The 26,481-nt window shown below is 39.0% G+C and overlaps 1 protein-coding gene across 1 annotated transcript; it reads right to left on the bottom strand.

The window, feature by feature from the left end:
* Positions 1-2,369: 2,369 nt before the first annotated feature.
* Positions 2,370-26,357, bottom strand: tnfrsf19 (tumor necrosis factor receptor superfamily, member 19). The gene is made up of 9 exons (XM_063017354.1): positions 26,292-26,357; positions 25,513-25,623; positions 18,530-18,708; positions 13,234-13,319; positions 6,212-6,373; positions 5,953-6,075; positions 5,329-5,431; positions 4,248-4,546; positions 2,370-3,727 (listed from the first exon to the last, which is right to left on the bottom strand). Exons 1-9 carry the CDS (start codon positions 26,355-26,357, stop codon positions 3,723-3,725), a joined length of 1,134 nt encoding a protein of 377 aa, XP_062873424.1. The 3' UTR covers positions 2,370-3,722.
* Positions 26,358-26,481: the final 124 nt, after the last annotated feature.

Below are 26,481 nucleotides of genomic sequence, written 5' to 3'. Positions count from 1 at the left end.
CCTCACGTGACCTCAGTTGCAACAGCTAGATTGCTTTTCATGTGACTTATCTCAGTCTAGCAAACTTATCAGTTAATTGAGAAACTATATTACTATATTAAACTAAAAAGGCTTTTTAAAATTGATTGGTGTATATTTTGCATTGGACTATGCAAATAGTATATAAAGACTAGAATATGGATTAATTCTCAGCAGTGCAGTCTTACAGTGTATAATTTACTGTTCACCAATATTGGTTGTTCTCTACAGCTCTCCGTTGTTACACAATGGAAAATATAATACAGTATTTACAGGAACCTGCTTTATCTACTATAGATAAAATACTACTAGTAACCTTACAATAAGTGGGATTTCCAAACTCAGTTCCTTGTTGGTATGTATTGCTGGTATAATGAAGTTTTTCTTAAATGAGCATCCTACAGATCACATGCCATTTGTCTATTATGGGAGTTTTAAGGACTGAAGAATCCTCATTTCTTTGTTTGCTATCACTGCTTTAACTCAAAGCCCACTAAAACATGTAATCATATGCACCTGTGGAATGTTGGCCAAATTCCGATCTGTCTGGATGGATATGAAGGAGATATTAAATTATGGATTTGGTACGGAATGCTGCTGTTAGGAATTTTCTTTGGGATTTCCTTAAAAACTTTTGCCTACTACTGTAGGCAAATGGAAAGAAACTAGCTACTTTAATTTGAAATTGAGGGGTTTTTAATCTTTATTGGCTGTATTTGAAGATCCAGGATTTTCCCACTTGTTTGGCGGCCCACCCAAACAGCTGCAAAAGTTTTCATGACCTCCATGAAGATTAAACTCACCTGATCCCTGTAATTCAAATACAAACACAGTCATCATTACACTTTATATCTGAAACTGTTTTACTGGATAGCTAATACATGCCTAAATGTTGAATAACGTTGATGTCTGTTAGGACGGGCGATGATGTTCAGCAGCTACCGATTGTTGTATTCTGGGCTGAGAGAAACTTTTTTTCTTGTATTTGAATTTGAGTTTGTTTGTTTGTTTATTTATTAGTATTTTAACGTCATGTTTTACACTTTTGGTTACATTCATGACAGAAACAGTAGTTACTCATTACACAAGATTCATCAGTTCACAAGGTTATATCAGACACAGTCATGGACAATGTAGTGTCTCCAATTCACCTCACTTGCATGTAATTTGCAATATGGCCAAAAGTTCTACTTTTCTAAAAAAGCTTTTCAAAAATGTGTCATTGGGAGTATGTGCCCATTTAGTGCAAAGAGCTTTTGTAATGTCAGCCACTGATGTCGGATGCAAAGGCGAGGCGTGCAATTCATCTCAAATGTATTCAGTATGGTTGAGATCAGGGCTCTGTGCAGACTTGCTAAGAATTGCTTTTTCACATTCAAGATGTTTAATCTATCTTAATCCAGCATATAGATTTTAAACGTAGTGACTTGGAAACATTTTTGGTTCCTGCAGAATCTACAGTGAGCTACAGTGTTAATATTCAAGATGAGCAAGTGTCAGTAGTCATTAATCAAATCCATTTATAAACACTTTATAACATTACAACTTTATAATATGACTGAGGGGTTACTGCAGTTAGAAAATGAATTTATGGCCCCATTGCAGTTTTACCACTTTGGGGGTCTTTGACCTAGCCTAGCCTTAGTCCTAATGGAAGAAAAGTACCACTGATCTACTTGAATCTGAATTTCTGTGTAGTTTAGTAGCTCAGAAAAAAAACAATGTGTTGTTTACAGGTAAACCAAATCTGATTCACTTAGAATATAATGTTGAGACTAAGAGGCTGAATTCTGCTTAGAGGTACTTAGCTGGTTAGCCAAGTTTGCTTTGAAATGCATAAGGCTTTGTCCCAATTCACATTGCACTCCAAAGATATTTCTGCATAAATTACCAGTATGGGTTTTTATAGACATTTTTGTTGGAATCATTGCTTGTGTAAAACCACCTACAAATTTCCACTATGCTCTTTCTGTGTAGGACCCTTCCAAGTGTAAAATCCAGGCCACAAAGAATTGAGGCATTTCCGAGAAGTATTGAAAACATTGCTTTGACACAACAAACCATTTTGCTGGAAGTAGCCAAACGTGGAACTTGATTTTTGCTGCTGTAGCCCATCCGACTGGTTCGACTCTGTTTGACTCTGGTCATGTGCTGAGATACCGTAGCCTTTCTATCAGTTCTCTACCAGTCTGTTTCACTACTCTGACATTCAGCTAGCTTAAATCTTTCTGGCTAGCTTCCCAGTGTTAAACACACACATTTTAAAACCATGACTGATCCTGCAGATTACAAACCACATGATCAGGTTGCCCCCACATTACATAGAAGAACAAGAGGAAAAAGGCTGCATCCTTGTTTATTATTATTAATACATACTTCTGTTTTATTTCAGGGTTGAATCTGTCAGTACCAACGGTGCCATAATTTTATCATGAAATTATGATTAAAACCCAGCAACGAATGGCCAAAAAACCTAAATGACAAAGTAAAGCCTAAAGCAAAGTAAATATGTTATAAGCTAAAAAGCTACATAATTGTTTAATAGGTTTGTTTAATTCTCTGTGTCGGATTCTCTCAGAGAGACGGCCAGCTCTCCGTGTTCAATACTGCTGTCATACTAAGATTGTGAACTGTCCTGTCAAGTTTCATGAGACTTCTTGTCGATCTCTTTTCCATTTCTCTTCACCATGGGCGGCTGTGTTGGTCTTTTCTATTTATTTATGCATTTTCTCCCCTTTTTCTCCCTCATTTAGTGTAGTCAATTTGTCTTTCTATCAGCTTAAACCAGCTTGTTAAAAAAAAAAACGCTGCTTACTGTTTTGGGTTTGTTTTTGCCATTTCTGAAATATTCAAACCAGCCTGTCTGGCACCAACCATAACAAAGTCACAGAGATCATGTTTTTCTCACAGTCTGACATGATATGATGATTGGTTTGAGGCTCCTTGCTGCTTCCACATGACTGGTAGATTAAATAATTATTTAAATGTGCATGTGTGAGTGTCTGGATTGCTGGTGTTATTTTTTATTTATAACCAAAGAATGCTCCAAAGTGCTCTTCATCAGTTACAGTAGTAAAGTGAATGATCACAGACTAGCTATATTACAAAAATACTGTCCTTCTCTATCCTACAGTAAAGTATCTACAAAACAGTCAAGAAAATTACACATACTGCATGAACAGTTTCTGCAGTGTAAAAAAAAAAAAACATACTGCATCAACAATCCACTGTTTTTAAATAGTACTTGTTCTTCAAATATAGCATCAGAATACACATTCTAATGCATTCAAATCAGAGGCAAGCATGCTCGTTTTCAAATAAAAATGTGAACAACTGCAGTGCTTCTGTTAATTTCACAAGGTCCATGTCCAGTTTGTGAAACCAAATCCTGTTCAGTGGCAGCACTGAACCTAACACTATAAACAGGTGACTTCCAGTCCAACGTGGTGTTGCTCAAGTTTTTGTTTGTTTGTATTTCTCAGTCTGTTTAAGGATTGTACTTTATGGGTCGTGGGTGTGACGTGAGTCTGGACTGATTTTGAGGTGGATAACGGTGGGCTGCAGGTCGCTGGAGAGATACAGCACGTCACCTGGTTTTAGCATGCGTGTGGCCTTTTAATCTGAGCTGACATCGTTCTCAGCGCTTTTCAAATCCACAGCAGGTCTTCAAGATAACGGTCTCCAAGAGTGAGATAGGACCCAGGTCATCCTAGAGGAAAGGAAAAAAAGAAAAGGAAAAATATTAACATCCATTTTGAGGGGCCTACAATGTAAGGATAGTACCAATGCCAAGGTTGAACAAAATGTATTAGTTCTGTTTGAAATGTTGGTTTTCCTTCACAAAAAAAAGTGTTTCTCCACAACAGACTCTTCAAACCATAGACATTTTTTGTGGACCTCGCTTTCTGCACAGAGGTGGAGTCACAGTTAAACAGAAATGGGCATAATTGTCACCACAAAGTTCAAAGAATTTCAAAGAATATGATTTATTTTATATAACAGAGTTTAGGACACCTTCTAGCAATGACTGTGGCTAAAATTTTTGGCCATACAGTGCAATGTGGCCAAAAGGATTAAGAATAAATTTGTTGCGCCACCCGAATCATCCCTCAAAAATATTTAAGCCTAACAGTTAACCGCTAATATATGCTAATTAACTAAAGACTGGATGCCAATAAGCCTAAGCTATCTGTAACTATGACATTCAGCTTTTCACTTGAACCACTTACCTTCTATTGTAGAGACGTGTTGGTGTGGCCGTAGCAAGGTATCTGACATGTTGCCCATATCCTGTAAAGTTTCTGCAGAGTCTCTGCAGTGAGCTTGCTGGAGACCAAAGTTAGGCTCTTCTTTGTCCAACTTTCTGTCATCGTCTTCCTCGGAGCAGGAGTTGCAGGGTTGCGATCCGAAGCGTCTCTGTTCCACAGGACTCTCCATGAGAGGTAACACCTCTGAGAACTCCACAGGAAGAGGCTCAGCAGGATGTCCCAAATCACAACTACTACTCCATGCGGACTCAGCCACAGGTCTGGGTTCAAAGAAAGACTGTGCTTTAGAATATAAACATTTAGACATTTAACTTAAACATTTATCAACAATAAGTTTGGTAAACAGCAACAATTTCACTCAGATATCTTTGGGAGAGCTGAACTCCTACTCCTCTGCTCACCCTAGGACTGTAATACTGTGCCTGTACTTGTACAAGGCATCTAGGGATAAAACCCTCTCCATGTGGGTGGAAAACTGGGGATAAACTCTCCCTCAAAATAAATATTGAGATTAAAAAAAAAATTATAATAATTATGAAAAATGAGAATCAGCAGAGATACCCAGTGTGGTAGAAATAAGACATCCAGTGTTGGAACCAACTTCCAGAAAACATAAAATCTGCCCCATTTCATAGCAGCATATAAGCAAATGTGTTTAGTAGTTAGACTGGCTAGTTCCTACTGATCTAAGATCAACGCATAGGTTCATACTGTCTAAGCAGAAACTTTATAAATAATTCTGTAACTTTAGTTAGTGTAAAGGTGTGAGTAATGTGTTCTATTCTTTTGGTTTTACAAGAGGTCTGACAGATGCATTTAGAATTAAGTTGCTTGATTGTTGATGCTTTTTGGGAAATCCAGTCAGGAGCCTGCTACAGTGGTCAACACTACTACTAAATGACAGGTTGGTCAAGATCTTGTCCTAGTAACTGATGATTAAATGCCAGTTCGGTAACTGAACTCACATAGGTGCTGAAAGTGAGGCCAGAGTCCATTAAGACAAGTCAAGTCTGTAGAATCCATATACATGGATGGTTCTTACCTTTCATTAAGACTGAACTGAGACTGAAATGGGCTGGTTTTGTGTCCATGTCCCCGACTACATGTGTCGTCACAGAACCGAGATGGAATTAGGTGCACAGGAGCTGTTAATCAACATCAACCATGTTATACAATTATACTGCAACTGAATGATGTAAAATCATATATAAAGCAGAATGCTTTACAACAGTACAAATCTCATTCACTGCATGCTTCTGACTAGCAATAAAAAGGTTGCCGGTTCAAGCCCAGTCACTGCCAATTTGCCACTGTTAAGCCCCTGACCCCAAGGCTCTTAATCCCTGAATTGCTTGTGTTGTATTTAATCACCGTAGTAAATTGCTTTGGAAAAAAGCATCTGCTAAATAATGTAAATGCAAAGGTATAAGCAAAAAAAACATTATGACACAAAGCACTGGTTATTTCCTGCACCATGACCACTTACTGACATTTTTAAATGTTTTTGCACAGTTGTTCTATAATAATATGATAATAGTAATATGATAATAAATATTCATTAAAATAGGTGGTTTTGTGGTGGTTATAATGATTACACCCCAACATTGATTAGCACATTGATTTGGAACTGGGATTCAGATAAAAAAAATGTATCAGTGATTCTCACCACAAGTTTGCCCTGGGATGTGCTGACAATGGCAGCAGGGCCGCTGAAACTCCAGGACAGGTCGTTGATCCAGACAGGACAGCTCAGAACCAGTGAAGGGACCATCCTGAGATCTGAGAGATTCTGGAATATTTATATATTTGTATTACTACATCTAAATTTTGTATTGGTGTTATTTTACCAAGTGTCAGTAATTCTGTAGCTGACTGTTTGTATTTACTATAAAACAATCAGGTCAGTGAATGCTAGTGGTAATTACCAGGCTTCTTTTCCAGCAGTTGCCTTTTGCAGTAGATAACACACAGGATGAAAAGTGCAAGCAGGACAGTTGCCAGGGCGCTACAGATCACTGCAGCAAGAGCCATGTCTCTCGGGCTGGTCACTGTGGAGGGGATTGGTACCAGATTCACACGCCCACTGCCTAAAGAGCACAGAAAACAAGACGGTTACAAAAATGTGTTGTTGAGCTTTCAGCTGGAAATAGTGATAAAAATAAGTAAAAATAGTCAGGATGATAATATAACAGTTGCCTTTAGACCCAAAGTAAGAACAACTAAGTATACGAAAATTATGTTGAAAAAGATTTCTTTGCTGCTATAAGAACCTTATTTGTTCTGAACAGGCTTTCTGTGGTCATGGGATTAGCCTCCATTCAGCTAGAAGACATTACAGAGGTCAGACATTGACTGACTACAGACCAGTCAAGTTGTTTAAACTAAACTATTTTTGCATGGACCTTGCTGCCTCAAGGTTATGATCATTATTCTGATGAACAGTTTTAATGGGGCGCATCGCCAAGTGGAGCCTCACACCTTTGAGGATTGAAGAAATAAACCCAATTGCTGGATACTTAACCAATGTAGAACAATACTGTGGCTAAACAGCCACAACAGGGAAACATATCAACATACCACAAATAATAAACTAAACCAAAAGAACACCAAAACCATTGTCCCCAACCTGAAGCGGAAAAAAGATAGGAATGGTAGAGAAAGAATGAGAACCAGATTGTCATCTAAATGCCAGCTACTCGATCCACCAGTGTGTGACCCAAGTTTTTAAAGAAATTAGAAATAGAGGAACCTCGATTTACCCAGCAGTGACTATGAAAGAGGATGCTATAGAAAAGGGCACATGCTGTGAAACTGACACTCCAGTGACTTATATCGGCCTCAAAAATAAAGTAAGAAAGAGGTTCATGAAGTTCAAGAGAGAAGGTCTGGATTTGGACCCAGGATTAATTTTGTTTAGAGTGTAAGGGTAGTGTTTCAGTCTAAATATTATTAAATGTACATTTCATATTACATTTCATAACATTGCAAGGTATGACAACTTAAAACATTATTTAAAAACACCCTATTTAAGTGGTTCCATTAATGCATATTATATTTTTTCTGTATTCCTGTATTCCATTACAGAACCGCAGTTTAGCTACTGCTGAACAATTATGTCTAGCTTACAGCGCAACACCACATGTCAAAACACTTCATTCGATAGTGTTCATTGTCTAGCGCTGTGATGGTTTACCTGAAAAGTAAACATTTATCTGAGTTCAATGTAAGGGTGCCTTAAGGCTCTGCACAAGTAATGGGTGCACATTTTGACAATTAGTTTTCACCCCTATCCTGAGGGCAGTGGAGCCTTTACATGTCTTTACATCTGATAACTCCATTATTAGGCATCTGTGTAGAGAGGGCAAGGGAATGTACACAGAATATAAAAACAGCTGCCGCTAGTTACTTTATCCTGACCATTTCCTTCAGTACTAGTCCTGTCGTATGCTGTGATAGCTTGACAGAATCATGTCTAGATCCTGAGAATTCCTTAACCTGACAGGAAATTTCCTTTAGACTTTCAGTATAATAATCAGGGCTGGATCAAATATCAGACCTGCTAGTATAAGCACACAATTGTGTGTCAATAATTAACATACTAAAGCATATCTGATGTTCCTGCCAAGTAAGTCAATGTAGTAAAATAGGGTTTATATGCAAAGCACCCATGTCCCTTTTTAAACCAACACGTTTTTATGTGCATATTCTCTCCAAAGCCTGACTGGTAAACGCTGTCTGTTTTTGCGGTCGGCACACCTGCAGTTTGGCCATGTCTCATCTTTTCATTTTTCTCATATGATCTGTTAAATATTGTTTATAGGAGAATATGAAGCGTTTGAGTCTCTTCATAACACAGCCTCCTTTCATGTGGTTTTCCATCATTTTATCCTCCCTCTGTGTTTAAAAGAGCAAACAATGAAGCTGATGAAGAAAGATAAAACTCTTTGAAGCTGCTTTGTGTAAAAGTATTGTTGTTATCTAATGAGGTTAAATATGAACCAGTTATTTATTTAAGGTCTTTTCAATGAATGCACACAGCCATTCTTTATTTGTTCAGCAGCACATTAATCGCTGAGTAAATTTGGGCTCGGCCTTTGCAAATTTAAGAGCTTTTAGTAAGGAACTTTGTGGAACCCAAGTCTGGGCCTGCAAATACAAAAGGTGCATAGACTTAGTCATTGGGGGTGACATATATAGTCCCAGTCCTGGATAAATAGGACAGTTTTGTATGGAAGGGCATCTGGTGTAAAAACTGGGCCAAATCATATATGCAGGTAATTCATCTGCTGTGGTGACCCCTTACGACAGCAGCCCAAAGGAATCATTCATTCATATGCAGAAACAGAGGGAATCAGAAATGAGTACTTACTTTTTTACAGCACTGTATATTTATTTGCCACAGGTGAACTGTTTGCAACGTGAACAGGTCACAGTTATTAGCTTTAAAAGATTAGCCCCACTAATCTAAGCCGGTAATTCTGAACTGGGTGGTATGAAGTGGATTAATAGGTGCTCAAAAGTGAACAATGGAATAACTTACGGTAAACACATGCTGTGGTAAATAGGTACATGTATACAGAGCAAATTTCTGCTGAGTCAGCTTTAAACACCACACCGGCTTGTGTAGGGTACTATTGACATAGAAAAGTATACTGGGACTTTAGAGCGACACATGCTGCAGTAAAGGTAACACCTTTCCCAGTAAAACCAGACATAAAACAGAGTGCCGGACAATGTGTAGCTACCTATATTTATTGTTCCACAGCTATAGGAATTCTGGATCTGACAGCATTTGCTTTCTAAACCAGCATGACAGGGGCCTCAGTCTGAACTGCTGTCTCTCAAGTCCAACAAATCGACCCCAGCTGTGCTACCCTTAGTCCTTCATCGCTTCCACCATACCTCTCTCTTCAAAACCAAACCACTCCCTGTGTTATCAGGTCCCACACAGCTGCAGCAAACACAGACAAAGACCTACCTATTAAAGAGATCTCACCTGCTGATCTTATCAGCCGCCCTCAATGCCAATAGACTGCTTCTTTTGATATGTGTGCCATGCTCCTTGACTTTGAAGAATGTCAAACTCAAATATATGCACTCGAGTGATGCAGGCTGTGCAATAAAGCATTAGAAAGTCATTTCAGTCACTAACAGTTTGGATGAGAACTGAATATTTATTTATTTATCTTTGGTGATTCACATTATACATATATCAGAATCCAATTACCAACACTTTCAACTTCTAGCTAGAAGCTCTTCCACCTTATGCCACACTCTTAATAAACTGTGACCAAACATGAGGTTGAAACCCAGGTTCTCTGGGGCTGTGTAACGTCTATACTTTCTGCTGAACCCCACAAGTGAATCATGCCACCCAGCAATGCCTTTTGAGTTTACTTAAAATCCTAAAAAGCATCAAATATTCCTGCTTTTCTAGTAAAGATATAACAAAACATTTATACATTTTTTCTACTCAGTGAATTTCTCCACCGCAATAAAATAAATGGGGTGAAAAAATGGATAGCACATAAAAAATAAGCTTGATTTAGAAGTGACAATCTAAGTTAAAACAGCTGCACAGGTTACTTTAATTAAAATTATTTATTAATGATAAAAATGCTTTAACAATCAGTACTTTAACAAATTACTTTTCTTGATGTCATTAACGGGGTTCTAAAAAGACTAAAAACTGGGTACCTCAGCACCGAGTTTCTGAACTCCTCGGTTCGAAACTCGGTGTTGCCACCGGTTGGCTGGGCACCATCTGGCAGGCATAATTGGCAGTGCCTGCAGCAGATACTAATAGGCCACCGTATCTGCAGGGTGGGGGCCGGACTATGTGTGGGTGGGTGGGCCTTCATACGCTGTGTAAGGACCCTGATTGGCGGAAGAGACGCCTGTGCAGAATGCAGGGGCGAGAAGAGGAGGGCCGTACACGTGTCGGAAGAGGCGTTTACAGCGACGTGCTCTCCTCTGATGCAATCTGGTATCTCTCAGCAGCGGAAGACAAAATTGAGTGCGCTAAATCGGGAGGAAAATGGGAAGAAAATGCATAAAAAAAAAAAAACTGGGTACCTGATTTGAATGGAAAATGATTTAATGCTTTTTTGAAACCAAAGGTTTGGCAGCGTTTTTCAAACAGCATTAGCGCAAGAAAGCTACAACAAAACTGTAAGCCAAGAGCTAGTTAGCTATTTTCTCAACACCAAAGATTCATCATTTAACAAGGAACCTGGTTATTCCATGATAACTCAACTGTCATTATTGTAATATACGTATATGGATACAAATAAATATGGATTTGCTTCCTTTGCTAATAATATCTGCTGCCAACCAAATGTATAAAAAGAGTGACGTTCAAATTCCGGCTAAGCTTTCAGTGCAACAGCAGTTTTTCTGCCACTGATGTGTGTGATGTCCCCAGTTCACCCTCAGTACAGATCAACCATCAGCTACAATCTCAACAACAGTAAAGCATTCCAAATAGGATTAAGGGTTGCTTGGAGGCAATTGTCTCTACTTCTTATTAATATCTAAGCCTTGAAATAACCACAATAATTTTCATGCTAAACATGTAAGAGAGGCAAAAGTCTTTTTACAATTGTAAGTATCCTGCTAAGCTACAGAATGCAGAGAAAAGAATCACATTGGCTTTCACACATATTTCAGAATTGTGTGTTCTTCTTGTGTATTGGCTTTTTCTTATTAGTCTGACAATTGATAACTCAGATTGTGCAAAATATGATAAATATTCAGGTGGTAATACTTTTCTAATACTTCTTAAAATCGACTTTTTAGGAATTGAAAAGGTTGCTGGCAGTATGACCCAAAGTAACCTTTCTAAGCTCCTTCAAGAAGTGCCAGAACATGAAAAACAGAAAACAAAAAGCCAATTAGCTATGGTACTAAATCACAGCTTTTTAAAGAAAAAAAAAGTTACCTTTTATCAACTTAGCCCTCCATCTCTTGACTTAATATTTGGCAAAAAAATAGCTTGATAGGACAGCTGGAGAAAAGCCTCGCCAAATATTTAGTCCTTTCATGACAAGAGAAGATAACAACAGATGCAATACATTAAGCGGCCAAAGGAATCCATAAAACGCCTCTGTGTTCTTCTCCCCCATCACTTAGACTGGAAACTAGAGTGGCTTCAGATTTATGGTCTCTCTGATGAATGCCTTTGCGATGTGCAGCTGTGTGCTTGCCCCAGGCCTGTGTGCCTTTATTAAAGTATACTCTTCAGCACCCTGCGTCCGATAGTGTGGATAATGGGTTAAGTTTTGCTAACCGGGTTACACAGGGACAACTTTGAGCTTGGGATACAAAAGGTTGCATGTGGAGTTGCATGTGGGACAACAAACTCACACAAATGTTTTTAAGTACACAAACAGGACAACAATGTAATTCTAAGACAAGTTTTAATCTAGCAGCTTCTGTCATAATGTACAAGTCATAATGTGTGTAAGATACAGAACTTACAAGTTAAACACTTCAAAACCAACAGCTGTGATTAATCCATGTGATCTTCCTATACTTCTAACAAAGGCATGTCAAACCTAGCCTAAAGTCTCGCTCTCAGACACTGCCCAAAGTCTGAACAACAGACAATGCTCACGTTGAAGGCCTTCGGAAGTCACACGAGATTATAAGAGGTTTAACGTGGTACCAGATTCACATATCAGGCAGATGAGGACACAGCTTACCAAATTGCAAGTTTATTGCAGTTACTCCCAGACTCATAAATGTGCTCAGCTACCATGGTAGTTTGTTTGTTCTTTATAAAAAAATAGTATTTAGTATTTTTACCCTAATCTCTATCTGTATTTATCTCTAATGTAGTACATGTTTAATTACCACATGTAATACATCGATCTAACACATGAACCTGCCCAGAGGAAGAACAGAAAACCCATTATTTCCAAACTTAGTTTAAATTGAGGCCTGCATGCAGTTGTTGGGGATTTCAATAGATGATAATGCAAAACATGCATTGTTATAGCACACTTTTATAAATGTATTAGTGCAAGGTACATACATTCAGCTCCAGAATTAATAGCCCTTGGTATTGATGGGTAAAAAGTAGGGTTGGACCAACCCTAAAAGAGCTCTGAAACCACTTATGTGATCTTATGCTAAGCATATAACACAGTAGCTGACTGAATTTTCTACTAGTGAGCGGTATATCAACTGTAATCATCTAAATATTTTAACCCCAAGTTAATACAGTGCCAAATGTGCAACAATAAACCTCATTTACAATTTTAATGTGTTTAGGTGCAGTTTCTCATCTCACTGGAAGTGTGTAGTAGAGAAGTTTTTAATTATATTCAGTTAGTTCTGTAAGTATTGCTCACAGAAAAAAACTATATCAAAAGAACATTTTGGTTTGTCTCGAATAAAAATATTCTTTGATTCCATTCCAAAGTCTTTATAAGCAGCAAATTGTTTTTTTAAATAATATGAATTTTTTTAATTGTATGCATTTTTTTAATTCTAATCACTTCAGTTTTGCAAGTGTCCCAACTTCTCTCGAAATGGAGTTTGTATCATTTTATTATGATTTCATATGTAAAACAAATCAGAATCATTTGTCTCTTCCTCCAAAGTGTGGTTCATGTTCAAATGACTGATGAGGGATGAATAAATCATTAAAATGAACTAAAATTAAATTACAAAAATTGTACAAATGCAAAGAAAAATCTGTTTAGAAAATCAAAACAATGTCTAGGCCTATAAAATGAGTCAGTTATGGGAATATAAAAGTTTCCTGACTGAATCTAAGACTAAATGAACAAAACATATCCCTCATTCTATTTAAATAGGGCCATATTACTTCATGTTTAGGGACTTTGGATGCTCATTTGTGCTGATGGATGGTGTCATAAAAACACATCCAAAACAACTATGAGAGTTATAATTCAACTTCAGAAGTTACGAGAGTACTTACAGTGCGGCTCATATGGCGGTGGTGGATCTCCACAAGGGATGCACTCCATGTCTTGAAAACCACTTAACTTGGTTTTTCTGTAAAACCTGTGATGCAAAAACAGAAATTAAAAAAAATTTGTTCATTGTTTGTATAAAATACTCATTAAGCACTAAACTGATAACACACAATTGTACAATTTAGGTTTTTATACATATCGATTAATCATTTACAACCCAGTCTAATCTGTGAAGCATGGTAGAGGGAGAATCACGGTTACCCATCAAGCATATTAGAAGTTGGTTGGTGCAGCAAGAAATTGAAACAAATCAAAAGTATATCACAACTCATTGGTGTTAAAAGAAAAATATATATATTAAGTATAGCTAATGGTCATAATGTAGAAATCCAGATCATTTTAAAAGGTTCACCAGCACATTGCTGCAGCTACACACAAGCTGCATTTTTATCATATTTTCTTGCAAGATGGAAACCCTTGCCCTAAGCCGTGTCTTACTGTGTCTAACTGACAAAAGCTCTTAATGAGCCATAATCAAAAGTAATTAAAAGACTAGCTGGCAAGAGTGAGACGCTGCTTTGTGGCGACAACTAAAGTTTGCGCCATTATGAAAAGCTTTATCTTTAAAAGCCTGACATGTTTCAGCATGGGTAGCATGCCTGAGCTTTTTTTGTAACCCCATGTCCAGCAAATGACCTTCACGTTAACCTTGCTGCGATTTATGTGCTTAACTTAAAGATAAGTGAGTTCTTGACCTACAACAGCTTCTCATAACTAGGTTTGGTTTTTTAGGAAACATCAGCCACTTGGAATGCTTCACATTGACATAAAGTCAGTTATACTTATTTTTATTTTCTACAAATTGTAGCGATTAGGGATGAGAATGGTAGTAACAATAAATTTTTTTCTAAACCATTACACAACCACCACCAGTCTGAACTTTTTTATATATACAGTGTATCACAGAAGTGAGTACACCCCTCACATTTCTGCAGATATTTAAGTATATCTTTTCATGGGACAACACTGACAAAATGACACTTTGACACAATGAAAAGTAGTCTGTGTGCAGCTTATATAACAGTGTAAATTTATTCTTCCCTCAAAATAACTCAATATACAGCCATTAATGTCTAAACCACCGGCAACAAAAGTGAGTACACCCCTTAGTGAAAGTTGCTGAAGTGTCAATATTTTGTGTGGCCACCATTATTTCCCAGAACTGCCTTAACTCTCCTGGGCAGGGAGTTTACCAGAGCTTCACAGGTTGCCACTGGAATGCTTTTCCACTCCTCCATGATGACATCACGGAGCTGGCGGATATTCGAGACTTTGCGCTCCTCCACCTTCCGCTTGAGGATGCCCCAAAGATGTTCTATTGGGTTTAGGTCTGGAGACATGCTTGGCCAGTCCATCACCTTTACCCTCAGCCTCTTCAATAAAGCAGTGGTCGTCTTAGAGGTGTGTTTGGGGTCATTATCATGCTGGAACACTGCCCTGCGACCCAGATTCCGGAGGGAGGGGATCATGCTCTGCTTCAGTATTTCACAGTACATATTGGAGTTCATGTGTCCCTCAATGAAATGTAACTCCCCAACACCTGCTGCACTCATGCAGCCCCAGACCATGGCATTCCCACCACCATGCTTGACTGTAGGCATGACACACTTATCTTTGTACTCCTCACCTGATTGCCGCCACACATGCTTGAGACCATCTGAACCAAACAAATTAATCTTGGTCTCATCAGACCATAGGACATGGTTCCAGTAATCCATGTCCTTTGTTGACATGTCTTCAGCAAACTGTTTGAGGGCTTTCTTGTGTAGAGACTTCAGAAGAGGCTTCCTTCTGGGGTGACAGCCATGCAGACCAATTTGATGTAGTGTGCGGCGTATGGTCTGAGCACTGACAGGCTGACCCCCCACCTTTTCAATCTCTGCAGCAATGCTGACAGCACTCCTGCGCCTATCTTTCAAAGACAGCAGTTGGATGTGACGCTGAGCACGTGCACTCAGCTTCTTTGGACGACCAACGCGAGGTCTGTTCTGAGTGGACCCTGCTCTTTTAAAACGCTGGATGATCTTGGCCACTGTGCTGCAGCTCAGTTTCAGGGTGTTGGCAATCTTCTTGAAGCCTTGGCCATCTTCATGTAGCGCAACAATTCGTCTTTTAAGATCCTCAGAGAGTTCTTTGCCATGAGGTGCCATGTTGGAACTTTCAGTGACCAGTATGAGAGAGTGTGAGAGCTGTACTACTAAATTGAACACACCTGCTCCCTATGCACACCTGAGACCTAGTAACACTAACAAATCACATGACATTTTGGAGGGAAAATGACAAGCAGTGCTCAATTTGGACATTTAGGGGTGTAGTCTCTTAGGGGTGTACTCACTTTTGTTGCCGGTGGTTTAGACATTAATGGCTGTATATTGAGTTATTTTGAGGGATATATATGTATATACAGTGTATCACAAAAGTGAGTACACCCCTCACATTTCTGCAGATATTTAAGTATATCTTTTCATGGGACAACACTGACAAAATGACACTTTGACACAATGAAAAGTAGTCTGTGTGCAGCTTATATAACAGTGTACATTTATTCTTCCCTCAAAATAACTCAATATACAGCCATTAATGTCTGAACCACCGGCAACAAAAGTGAGTACACCCCTAAGAGACTACACCCCTAAATGTCCAAATTGAGCACTGCTTGTCATTTTCCCTCCAAAATGTCATGTGATTTGTTAGTGTTACTAGGTCTCAGGTGTGCATAGGGAGCAGGTGTGTTCAATTTAGTAGTACAGCTCTCACACTCTCTTATACTGGTCACTGAAAGTTCCAACATGGCACCTCATGGCAAAGAACTCTCTGAGGATCTTAAAAGACGAATTGTTGTGCTACATGAAGATTGCCAACACCCTGAAACTGAGCTGCAGCACAGTGGCCAAGATCATCCAGCGCTTTAAAAGAGCAGGGTCCACTCAGAAAAGACCTCGCGTTGGTCGTCCAAAGAAGCTGAGTGCACGTGCTCAGCGTCACATCCAACTGCTGTCTTTGAAAGATAGGCGCAGGAGTGCTGTCAGCATTGCTGCAGAGATTGAAAAGGTGGGGGGTCAGCCTGTCAGTGCTCAGACCATACGCCGCACACTACATCAAATTGGTCTGCATGGCTGTCACCCCAGAAGGAAGCCTCTTCTGAAGTCTCTACACAAGAAAGCCCGCAAACAGTTTGCTGAAGACATGTCAACAAAGGACATGGATTACTGGAACCATGTCCTATGGTCTGATGAGACCAAGATTAATTTGTTTGGTTCAGATGGTCTCAAGCATGTGTGGCGGCAATCAGGTGAGGAGTACAAAGATAAGTGTGTCATGCCTACAGTCAAGCATGGTGGTGGGAATGCCATGGTCTGGGGCTGCATGAGTGCAGCAGGTGTTGGGGAGTTACATTTCATTGAGGTACACATGAACTCCAATATGTACTGTGAAATACTGAAGCAGAGCATGATCCCCTCCCTGCGGAAACTGGGTCACAGGGCAGTGTTCCAGCATGATAATGACCCCAAACACACCTCTAAGACGACCACTGCTTTATTGAAGAGGCTGAGGGTAAAGGTGATGGACTGGCCAAGCATGTCTCCAGACCTAAACCCAATAGAACATCTTTGGGGCATCCTCAAGCGGAAGGTGGAGGAGCGCAAAGTCTCGAATATCCGCCAGCTCCGTGATGTCGTCATGGAGGAGTGGAAAAGCATTCCAGTGGCAACCTGTGAAGCTCTGGTAAACTCCATGCCCAGGAGAGTTAAGGCAGTTCTGGGAAACAATGGTGGCCACACAAAATATTGACACTTCAGGAACTTTCACTAAAGGGTGTACTCACTTTTGTTGCCGGTGGTTTAGACATTAATGGCTGTATATTGAGTTATTTTGAGGGAAGAATAAATTTACACTGTTATATAAGCTGCACACAGACTACTTTTCATTGTGTCAAAGTGTCATTTTGTCAGTGTTGTCCCATGAAAAGATATACTTAAATATCTGCAGAAATGTGAGGGGTGTACTCACTTTTGTGATACACTGTATATATTTTTGTTTTTTGCATTTTCTTCCCTTTCTCTTCCTTTTAGCGCATCCAATTGCCTGATTGCATCATGCTTTCCTCTCCACCAATGCCGATCCCCGCTCTGATTGAGGAGAACGAAGCTAGCCCTCACCCCCTCCAATTTATGGGCAGCAGCCATAAGCATTTTGTCACCTACACTTTGACGAGTGCAATGTGAATCAGCACTGTGTATGGACACACACACCCTGACAGCACTCTTTTCCCGTCTCTGTGCAGGTGCCATCAATCAGCCAGCAGAGGTCGCAACTGCATCAGTCATGAGAGAGTCCCTATCCGGCTTTTTTAATATCCCACCTCTATCTGAACAACAGGCCAATCGTTGTTCATGTGGCTGCTCAGCCCAGACGGCAGGCAGAGCTGAGACTCGATACGATGTATTCGAGATCCCAGCTCTGGTACCAGCATGTGTTTTTACCGCTGCGCCACCTGAGCGGCCTACCAGTCTGAACTGTTGACGTGAGGCAGGTTGGGTGTATGGGTTTATTCACTTCACATTAATTTCAGACCTAGCGAACTGCATGTTAAAGGAGAATGTAAAATTCATCACACTCAGAAGCGTGTACACATTGAGGCTCAGATTCCTATACTTGGCAGACAGGAGTGGAAGTTTTGGTTTGCATTTAGCATTTTTGCTCACCACAGTTGTAAAAAAAAATGGATAATTTGAAAATAATGTAGCAGTTCTGTCAGTGAAAACAAGACTGGACATTTTATTCTGGACTCACTCACAAACAAGGTGTTTCTGCATGCAGATGGCTGCTTAATGGAAGCTATTTGTTTTTTGCACCATTTTGTGTCAACTCTAGAGACATAAATTCCAGCTTTTGACTGAAAAGTAGTAAAACCAACCTGTCTGGCAGCCAATGACCATGCTTAGAGTTACCCAGATCCTTTTTTCCTATTTAGATGTTTAATGCAAGTGCTATCCAAAGCTCTTGGTCCATGTCTGTATAATTTCATGAATTATCCTGGTGCTACATGACTGGCTGACTGAAGAGTGACATGAATGAGCAGGTGTTTCTAATAAAGTGGCTGATAATTGTATCACTATATAAATATTTTATTTTATTTTTAAAATGCTAATTGATCAAAGACACCAAATAACTCTTGGACACTGATTGTTGGACGTAATAAATCATGGGCTGGTAATTTGGCTGTAGCAGACTCACCCGGGCAGACATTCACCACACACAGCGTTGCTGGTGCTGGAACAGTTGACTTTCTGGAAGCGGTTGAGTAGGGTACAGTCGAGGCAGGGCTTACACTTCTGCAGGCTTTGGTCCTCTTTGAAGCGACTGGCTCTGCAGGGCACACAATAGGCATCCTCTCCATAGCCAAAGCCACATTCCTGCGGGGATTAACGGAAGATATCCCAGCGGTGAGAGAGGCTGAGGGTGGTAGAGAGGAGGAGGAAGAGGGGTTGGGCACTACAGAAAAGCATCAGTGTGGACTAACAAGAGTCGGCAATGAAATAATGATCCCGGTGTGTGCAAGATCCCCTAGTGAACAAAGGCTGGCCTTCTTTTCAGAATTCATCGTACACCGGCAATAATCTCACTGACTCTCAAAGGATCAATGACCAGCCCTCCGCTCAGATGCCACTCAAAGCCTTTAGAACAAGAAAAACTCACTGGGATGTCTATTGTTAGTTTATTGTGTAGGATTTTCTTTTAGTGTGTGACCCTACTGAACTGAAGTGTTGGGTACAAAGGGGTGACAAAGTGTACTTTGAAACTGATGGGCTTCAGTCAGCAATTGTATGCCCACAAAGTTCATTTGTATAGTAGATGTAGCTTATAAAATAATTAGTAAATGTGCAAACCAGATAGGTGTTTATCTAAAACAAACATTAAATCCCTTATAGGAGCAATTTTATTCACTTTTCTTTTTACGGAGAGTAAAAAAACAAACAGACTGTGATGCAACAGTATCCACTTATTTATATTTTAAATTGACTGCTTTATTCTGGTCAGGGTGATAGTGGTCCAGTTCCCCCAAAATCACTTGATGCAATGTAGTAACATACTCTCAACAGGATGCCCATCCACCCCCAAAACATAGCCACTCATGATTGTATGTAGACATCCGACTGGCCAACAGCACCACTTGGGATTTGAACCCTGGATCACAGCAATAATGGGCTAGTGTAATTTACCACTACACCAATCAAACGCCCAATACTGCTGCTAATAATAATGATATTAATAGTAATAATTACTTTTTATATTTTCGGCGTTTAGCAGACGCTTTTATCCAAAGCAACATACAGTACTGTGAGGGTTAAGGGTCTTGCTCAAGGGCCCAACAGTGGCAACCTGGCAGTGGTGTTGCTTAACCCAGCAACCTTCTGATTACCAGTCCAGTACCTAAACTACTAAGCTACAACTGCCTTACAGCACATGCTTTTTGATATCAGCATGTGTTGTATTGTTCCCTGAAATGTTAAGCTTTATTCAGTTTATTAACTACACTATCCCTTACTAAAACACACATGACCTATGATGAGCTGAGCAGCTTTGCTAAACTAAAACTAAACAGCAATACAATCAGCAATTTACAACAATTGGTTAACTTGATTAAACACCCTAACTGGAAGATTTAGACTGGAGTCAGAAGCTGCGTAATTCACTCCAGTCTGGATCCAGTTTCCTCACAAAACTCAACATGCTGTTTAATCTATTCCAAACAAACCAGACCCGGATCAGAATTGCTACATTTTTCTGTTGTGGTATATAGTGGTTTACAATTTGTGAGCTCAGCATGATGTCGCTTGCTTTCACTTGCACTTTGTAGTTCTACAATTACTGACTGTAGTCCATCTATTTCTCTACATACTTTTTTTAGCCTGCTTTCACCCTGTTCTTCAATGGTCAGGACCCCCACAGGACCACCACAGAGCAGGTATTATTTGAGTGGTGGATCATTCTCAGCACTGCAGTGACAATGACATGGTGGTGGTGTGTTAGTGTGTGTTGTGCTGGTATGAGTGGATCAGACACATCAGTGGTCACAAGACGCTGCTCACAGGGCGCTGTTGGCTGGATATTTTTGGTTGGTGGACTGTTCTCAGTCCAGCAGTGACAGTGAGGTGTTTAAAAACTCCATCAGCGCTGCTGCATGTTTTCACGATTTTTAATTTAAATTTCCAATTTCCCATTGCACTCACAACCCCTGTAGCATGCATAACACCAGTTAAAGTAGAAATTTAGAACTTAGCATGTGTTCACAGCACACACAAACACACAAATTTTACATTGTTTCCATTCCCTCAGTAATTATATCAGCAACAAAATTAGCTTTCATGTGCCAATGGGTGAGAATAACTGAAAAAAGTGAAAGGACTAGTGCATGTCGTTGTCAGAAGCATTGTTTCTGCCAGCTGCCCCTTCTCAGTAAGAGTTCATTAACCATGCAGCATTCCCACCACACTGAGCTGCATTACACACACCGGCTCATATATCATTAACTTGAAGGTCAGCTTTAAACAGTGGCCTTCCCTCTAGTCTACACCCAGATACTGTTTCCCATCCTGTACACACACACACACACATAAAGGGCTCTGAATGTAGGCACAGAGTCCAGGCCGGTCAGATTCTGTAAACGATGAGAGCTTTGCACTGAACTTGTGCCAGAGCACCAGAAGTCAGCCATTTTTCAACCTCTGTGGCCAAGAAGTCCAATTCGGCCTGGTTGGCATGGAGCGAACCAACACAGTATACACAGACGGGGGTGTTGGAGTACAATAGCAGCTGTTGCTGCCTGCCTGTCCCATATAAGGTCTGTGATTCCAATAGGGTATAGCCTTCAACAGTGGGATCAGGAGAGAAGGCTGGACAACAAAGAAAGAGGAAAAAAAAAAGCACAGCCTGGCTCTGTTTATGGGCACAGTGCCATCACTGGGGAGATGATCAGCAGCAGGGCTGGAGCCAGTTCGATCTGTCTTTTTGGGACAATTTGTTGGTATCTGTATCGGGGGCTGTGTAAAGGAATCTGATGAAAAAGTGTTGGGGTATTTAGTTTAGGTTTTACACATTTGCTTTTTAAAATGAGTTTTCTGCACTTAAATGGAAATATTTGCTATAAGCAGCATTTTAAAAAATTCAGCTTGATTATGCCCACAGTTTTCCTAAAACCCACCTCGTTTTCAAGTGTTCAAACTTTATTTTGTCTATGAAATGCATTGATATGAAACTCTAATGTGTTTTATATTTTAATTGTACTCTAAAAGCTTGTCCATTATTGGTTAACCATCGGTTAATGATGTTCGTTTATCAAATAAAGTCCCTTACTCACTCTCACTTTCTTAACCGCTTATCCAATTAGGGTCAGGGTGGGGGGGTTGTGCTGGAGCCTAAACCAGCTTTTCAATGGGCGCAAGGCACACAGTAACACCCTGGATGGGGCGCCAGTCCATCGCAGGGCAGACACACATACACACACACCCATTCACCTATAGGGCAATTCAGTGTCTCCAATTAACCTGAATGCATGTTTTTGGATTGTGGGAGGAAACCGGAGCTCCCGGAGGAAACCCACGCAGACACGGGGAGAACATGCAAACTCCGCACAGAAAGGACCCGGACCGCCCTGCCTGGGAATCGAACCCTTCTTGCTGTGACGTGACAGTGCTACCCACCGAGCCTCCGTGCCGCCCTTATCAGATAAAAGTAATTGTCAAAATTTGCATCCCTCCTGCAATGTACTGTTAATCACATCTACCCCTTTACATAGATTTCTTCTAATTCTGCAACACAATACCCCCCACAAAAGATCAGAGAACATCGTTTTCTTGTTGCTTGACTCAATTCTACACTTAAAGATTGACAGAATTCACAGACTTTTCCACTGTAATGTGTGTGGCTTTGTCTAATAGGTGCAGTCAAACTAACCCAATCAGTCACCAGCAGATAATAAAGCATTTTATATAGCTACAGCTATATGTGCATTCTTTACCCAGCTGATTTTGTCATCTTTTTAGAAAACTAATGTGTATTAAATAACTCCAATTGTTTGTTTATTATTATTTTTGCCAAAGTATGTGTTCCAATCATTTATTCTCGGAAAGAAACAGTTGCAAAAATCATTAAAACTCCAAGAACGACATACATGCCCAGTACAAGTGTATGTAAACCTTTGACCTCAACTGTAACTCCTAATTCTCTAGACACCCATATGTCCTCCAGACAAAATCCTCTCTTGCATACATAACTTAGAACAATGTTGTCTTATAGTACTCTCCAACTCAGCAGCCACTAGATACTATTCTGCTCTTATCTGCACATCAGATTCGAGTGGAGATGCCAACAAAGAAGCCGGGCAAGCAGTAGAAAACTGTAAAGCACAAGCATGTTCAGACACAGAGATGTTTTAAAGAGCTTTTATTCAGGCCTCGGAGAATTCTCAGACTCTTTCAATTACTAAAAAAAAACCCTGTCAGTGTGCATGCCCCTCCAAGCAGCTTCAGGCTCAACTTTGATCCAGTAACAAAGATTTTTCATTTAATTTTGTTAATTATAAATAATGTTATAATTAAGAACACGTAAATAAAAGTAGTTTTGTGTGAATGCAAAGCGTTCTAAGATTAGATATGGAATTTAATCTTGAAAAAATATATATGCTGTGTTCATCTTTTTATCCGTCCTATCAGAACGCCTAAATGTCTCATTTAAGAGTTTCTCTAGAACTCAGGTTGATACTGGCAGAATGTTTAACCATATTAAAAAAGTAACAGGACTGTTTATAAACACTACATCTGTATCTATAGCTTAAGTATTTGAACACCCATTCTAGTTACTAAGTTCAGGGGTTTCAGCCACACCCATTGCTACGAGGTGTATGTGGAATCAATTATATCCCTTCAATTTTGGGCAACTGTTTGGGAATGTCCCTTTCCTGTTCCAGCATGAGCAAACCCCTATACACAAAGTGAAGTCTAAAGAGGTCAAAAGACATGGTTTGACAAGTTTGGTGTGGAACTCCAGTGACTTTCACAGAACCCTGAACTCATCCTTATTAAACACCATTGGGATGATTTGGAACTTTGACTGCAAGTCAGGCATCCTCATTTAAATTTTCACAAACACACTAGAATCTTGAGGCAATCTTCTCCAAAAAAGTGGAGGCTGTTTTAGCCAATGAAAAAGGGGGAGAAAAGGAAGTGTCCAACAAATTCATCATAAGGTGTTCACATACTTTTGTCCATAAAGAGTATTTCTAATGAGTTAAGGAAGTAAATCATGTGATTATTAGCTCCTAAATAATTCAAATGAATGTTTAGTAAATTTAATATTAAAATATTTTTAAACAGAATTAGGAGGTAAAATTCTAGTAAAACTATAAAACCATTAACAGATGAAAAGCTTAAAAATGCCATCTGACAAAAAATAAGTGCACTAGGACCTTTCAGGCACTGATCTTAAGCAATATGGGTATTAGGGACCTGAATTCAGTCCTTGTCTTCAGTCACTGTCTGTTATAATTTTGATGTTCCTCCTTATGTCTGCTTAGGTTTCCTCCGAGTACTTCACTGTCCTCCCACATCCTGTTCTAAATTGTCTCTAGATGTAAGTGAGTTAATGTGTGTGGGTGTGTTAACCTGTGATTGATTGGCACCCTGGTGTGTGTTACAAAAGATTAAGTCTGTTTATGCTAAATAAGAAAACCACCCATTGTTCCTTTTCTTTGACAATTCTGGTTACTGTTAAATAAAACAATAAAATATTACCGTAAATCAAGAATAAAATACTAAAATCACACTTTACCTGTAATGTATGTGAACTCAAGGAGGGTATTACATATAACAAGCTTGTGTTTAATGAAATGGTCTGTGGGCATGTAAGCATCCAAATTTGCTAAACATGAATATTAAAAAATTCTGAATTAAATTAAGAGTCAAGATGAGCTGTTCCTAATCTGTTTTTTTATTTATTTGTTTGTTTGTGTAACTTAAAAATAAGTATGTAAATAAATTGTGAAGCACACTGGCATAGCTGGTTTTGTAATTGGCACACAGCAACATGAGTATTGGGGATATGGGTGCATTTATCTCCTTCAGTCACAGTCTGTGAGGAGTTTCATATTTTTTCTTGGACCTTGGTAACCCTGACTAGGATGTTGGTAAAACTGAATAATTAAAAGAAAATTATTATTGTACATAAATTTCATAGACAGAAAAGATAAAAGGTGGTATTTTAACTACACGACCTTAATTCCCTCTGCACTGTAAGTGTCATACTGAGCGAGATACAAGGTTTACAACATGAAAAATAGTCTTTATATTAATAGTCTCTCAGATTTAGAAGTAACCGTTTCAAGTGTGGCCAACACCACAGAAGAGCAGAATGTTTTATCCTCTCTCACTTTAAGAAGGAAGCAATAAATAATTGAGCAGGACAAGCTATTTAAGACACTGGCATCCCCTCTTTATGTGCAAACTCTAAAGCTGAGCTTTTCTAAGAGGCTGTTTGATACTTTACACTTTCATAAGCCTTTGAGAAACTTTGAGATGTTGATGAGGAATTTAGCAAGTTCTCCTCTTCCAACCTGATTTTACGACCATTCTGTTGTGTTTCAGGATCATGCATTTATACTTCCTTAAACACTTCCTTTAACTTGAAAAGTCTTTAATAATTACTATAGTTATAATAATTGGTACACTTGTATTCATTGTGTTTTTCTAGATGGTAAATACTGGGTTATAAGAAAAACTGTGGTATTAAACAGTTTAGGTCTATGACATGTCTGAAACCTATATCACCAATGTTAGAATCTGATTAAATTGCAAGTCCAGCAAGTTATTTTGTCCTTAATTTAATTTAAGAAGTGATGGTTGAACTATTTACCAAAGGTGAGAGGGAGGTTAGGTTATTGTAGTGATAGAGTACATATTGTATGGCACAGTAAAATATTAAATAAAAATTAGCAAAATGAAAAAAAAATTATATATACGTATATATATATATATATATATATATATATATATATATATATATATATATATATATATATATAAAAAATATTTGTGCCATTACCATGTATGAGTATACTGTTTACAGTACATGCTTACTTGACTAATCAAATAACTAATTAAATGTGTAAACATACTCACTTTGTGACTAAGCATATACAGGAAATCAGAAGAAACATGACAAACCTTTGATAGTTCTTGTCCAGCATCACACTGCCTGCAAGCGATGCAGTTTCCAAACTTGTCCTTATATTCCTGCTCTCTGCATTCTCTTCTCTCCTCAGCCATAATAGCAACCTGAGAGGGATGTAAAACATAAAAATCTACTGCGGTAAGATTTTTTAACTTTTCATCTGAGCTTTTAAAGCTGTAATACGGATTGTTTCATTGCTGTGCTAAATCCTAAATCAAAAATTTGTTTTGATCATTAATCCCTGTATTGTGAGGGCCAGCATAGGGTGCGGATAGGATCTACTGAAGACTGCAGATGTGCAGTGGAAATGGATTTTGGTCTGACAAGTCAACATTTAGACTGTTTATGAAACTAATGGACTTTGTGTTGTTCGGACTAAAAAATAAAAATGCCGAATGCAAACATTTGCAAATGTTTTTGTCCAGCATCACACTGCCGGCAAGTGATGTAGTTTCCAAATGCCTGCAAATGTTTAGTGCAAAATACAACAACAAAATTGCAGCTTAGGGCTGAATAACAGAAAAAGTCAGTGTGTTGTTAAAAGACAGGACAATGGAACACTGTAATGAACATATTCCTGTACAAACTTATTTTGTTGCAGGCATCACATTTAGAGTGATCATATATTTACAAAAAATAAACATTCAATTATTGTGTTGTATACCTCTTTTAATTTAATACAGTTTAAAGTGATTTTGCTATTAATCCTTTATGTTTTATCAGCAGTTCTTTTAACCAATTTTCTTGTAAAATTTACTATGCTCAAACATACCAGTAACGTGTGCAGGAAAAGTATCTTCAGTAAAGAATACCATGTGAGCCAAGATACTGGAGCCATGCTGAAGATTTTTATCATAATCTGTGAAGAGAAGAAACCAAACCTTAGCTTAAGATCCAAATCCAACGCCCTGTCTCTGTGATGTAGAACAAATAGACCAAGATAAATCATTAGATTTAAAAAC

This window comes from Trichomycterus rosablanca, chromosome 20, assembly GCF_030014385.1.
Source record: "Trichomycterus rosablanca isolate fTriRos1 chromosome 20, fTriRos1.hap1, whole genome shotgun sequence".
Lineage (NCBI taxonomy): Eukaryota > Metazoa > Chordata > Actinopteri > Siluriformes > Trichomycteridae > Trichomycterus > Trichomycterus rosablanca.
This window is presented reverse-complemented; position numbering and strand designations above follow the sequence as displayed.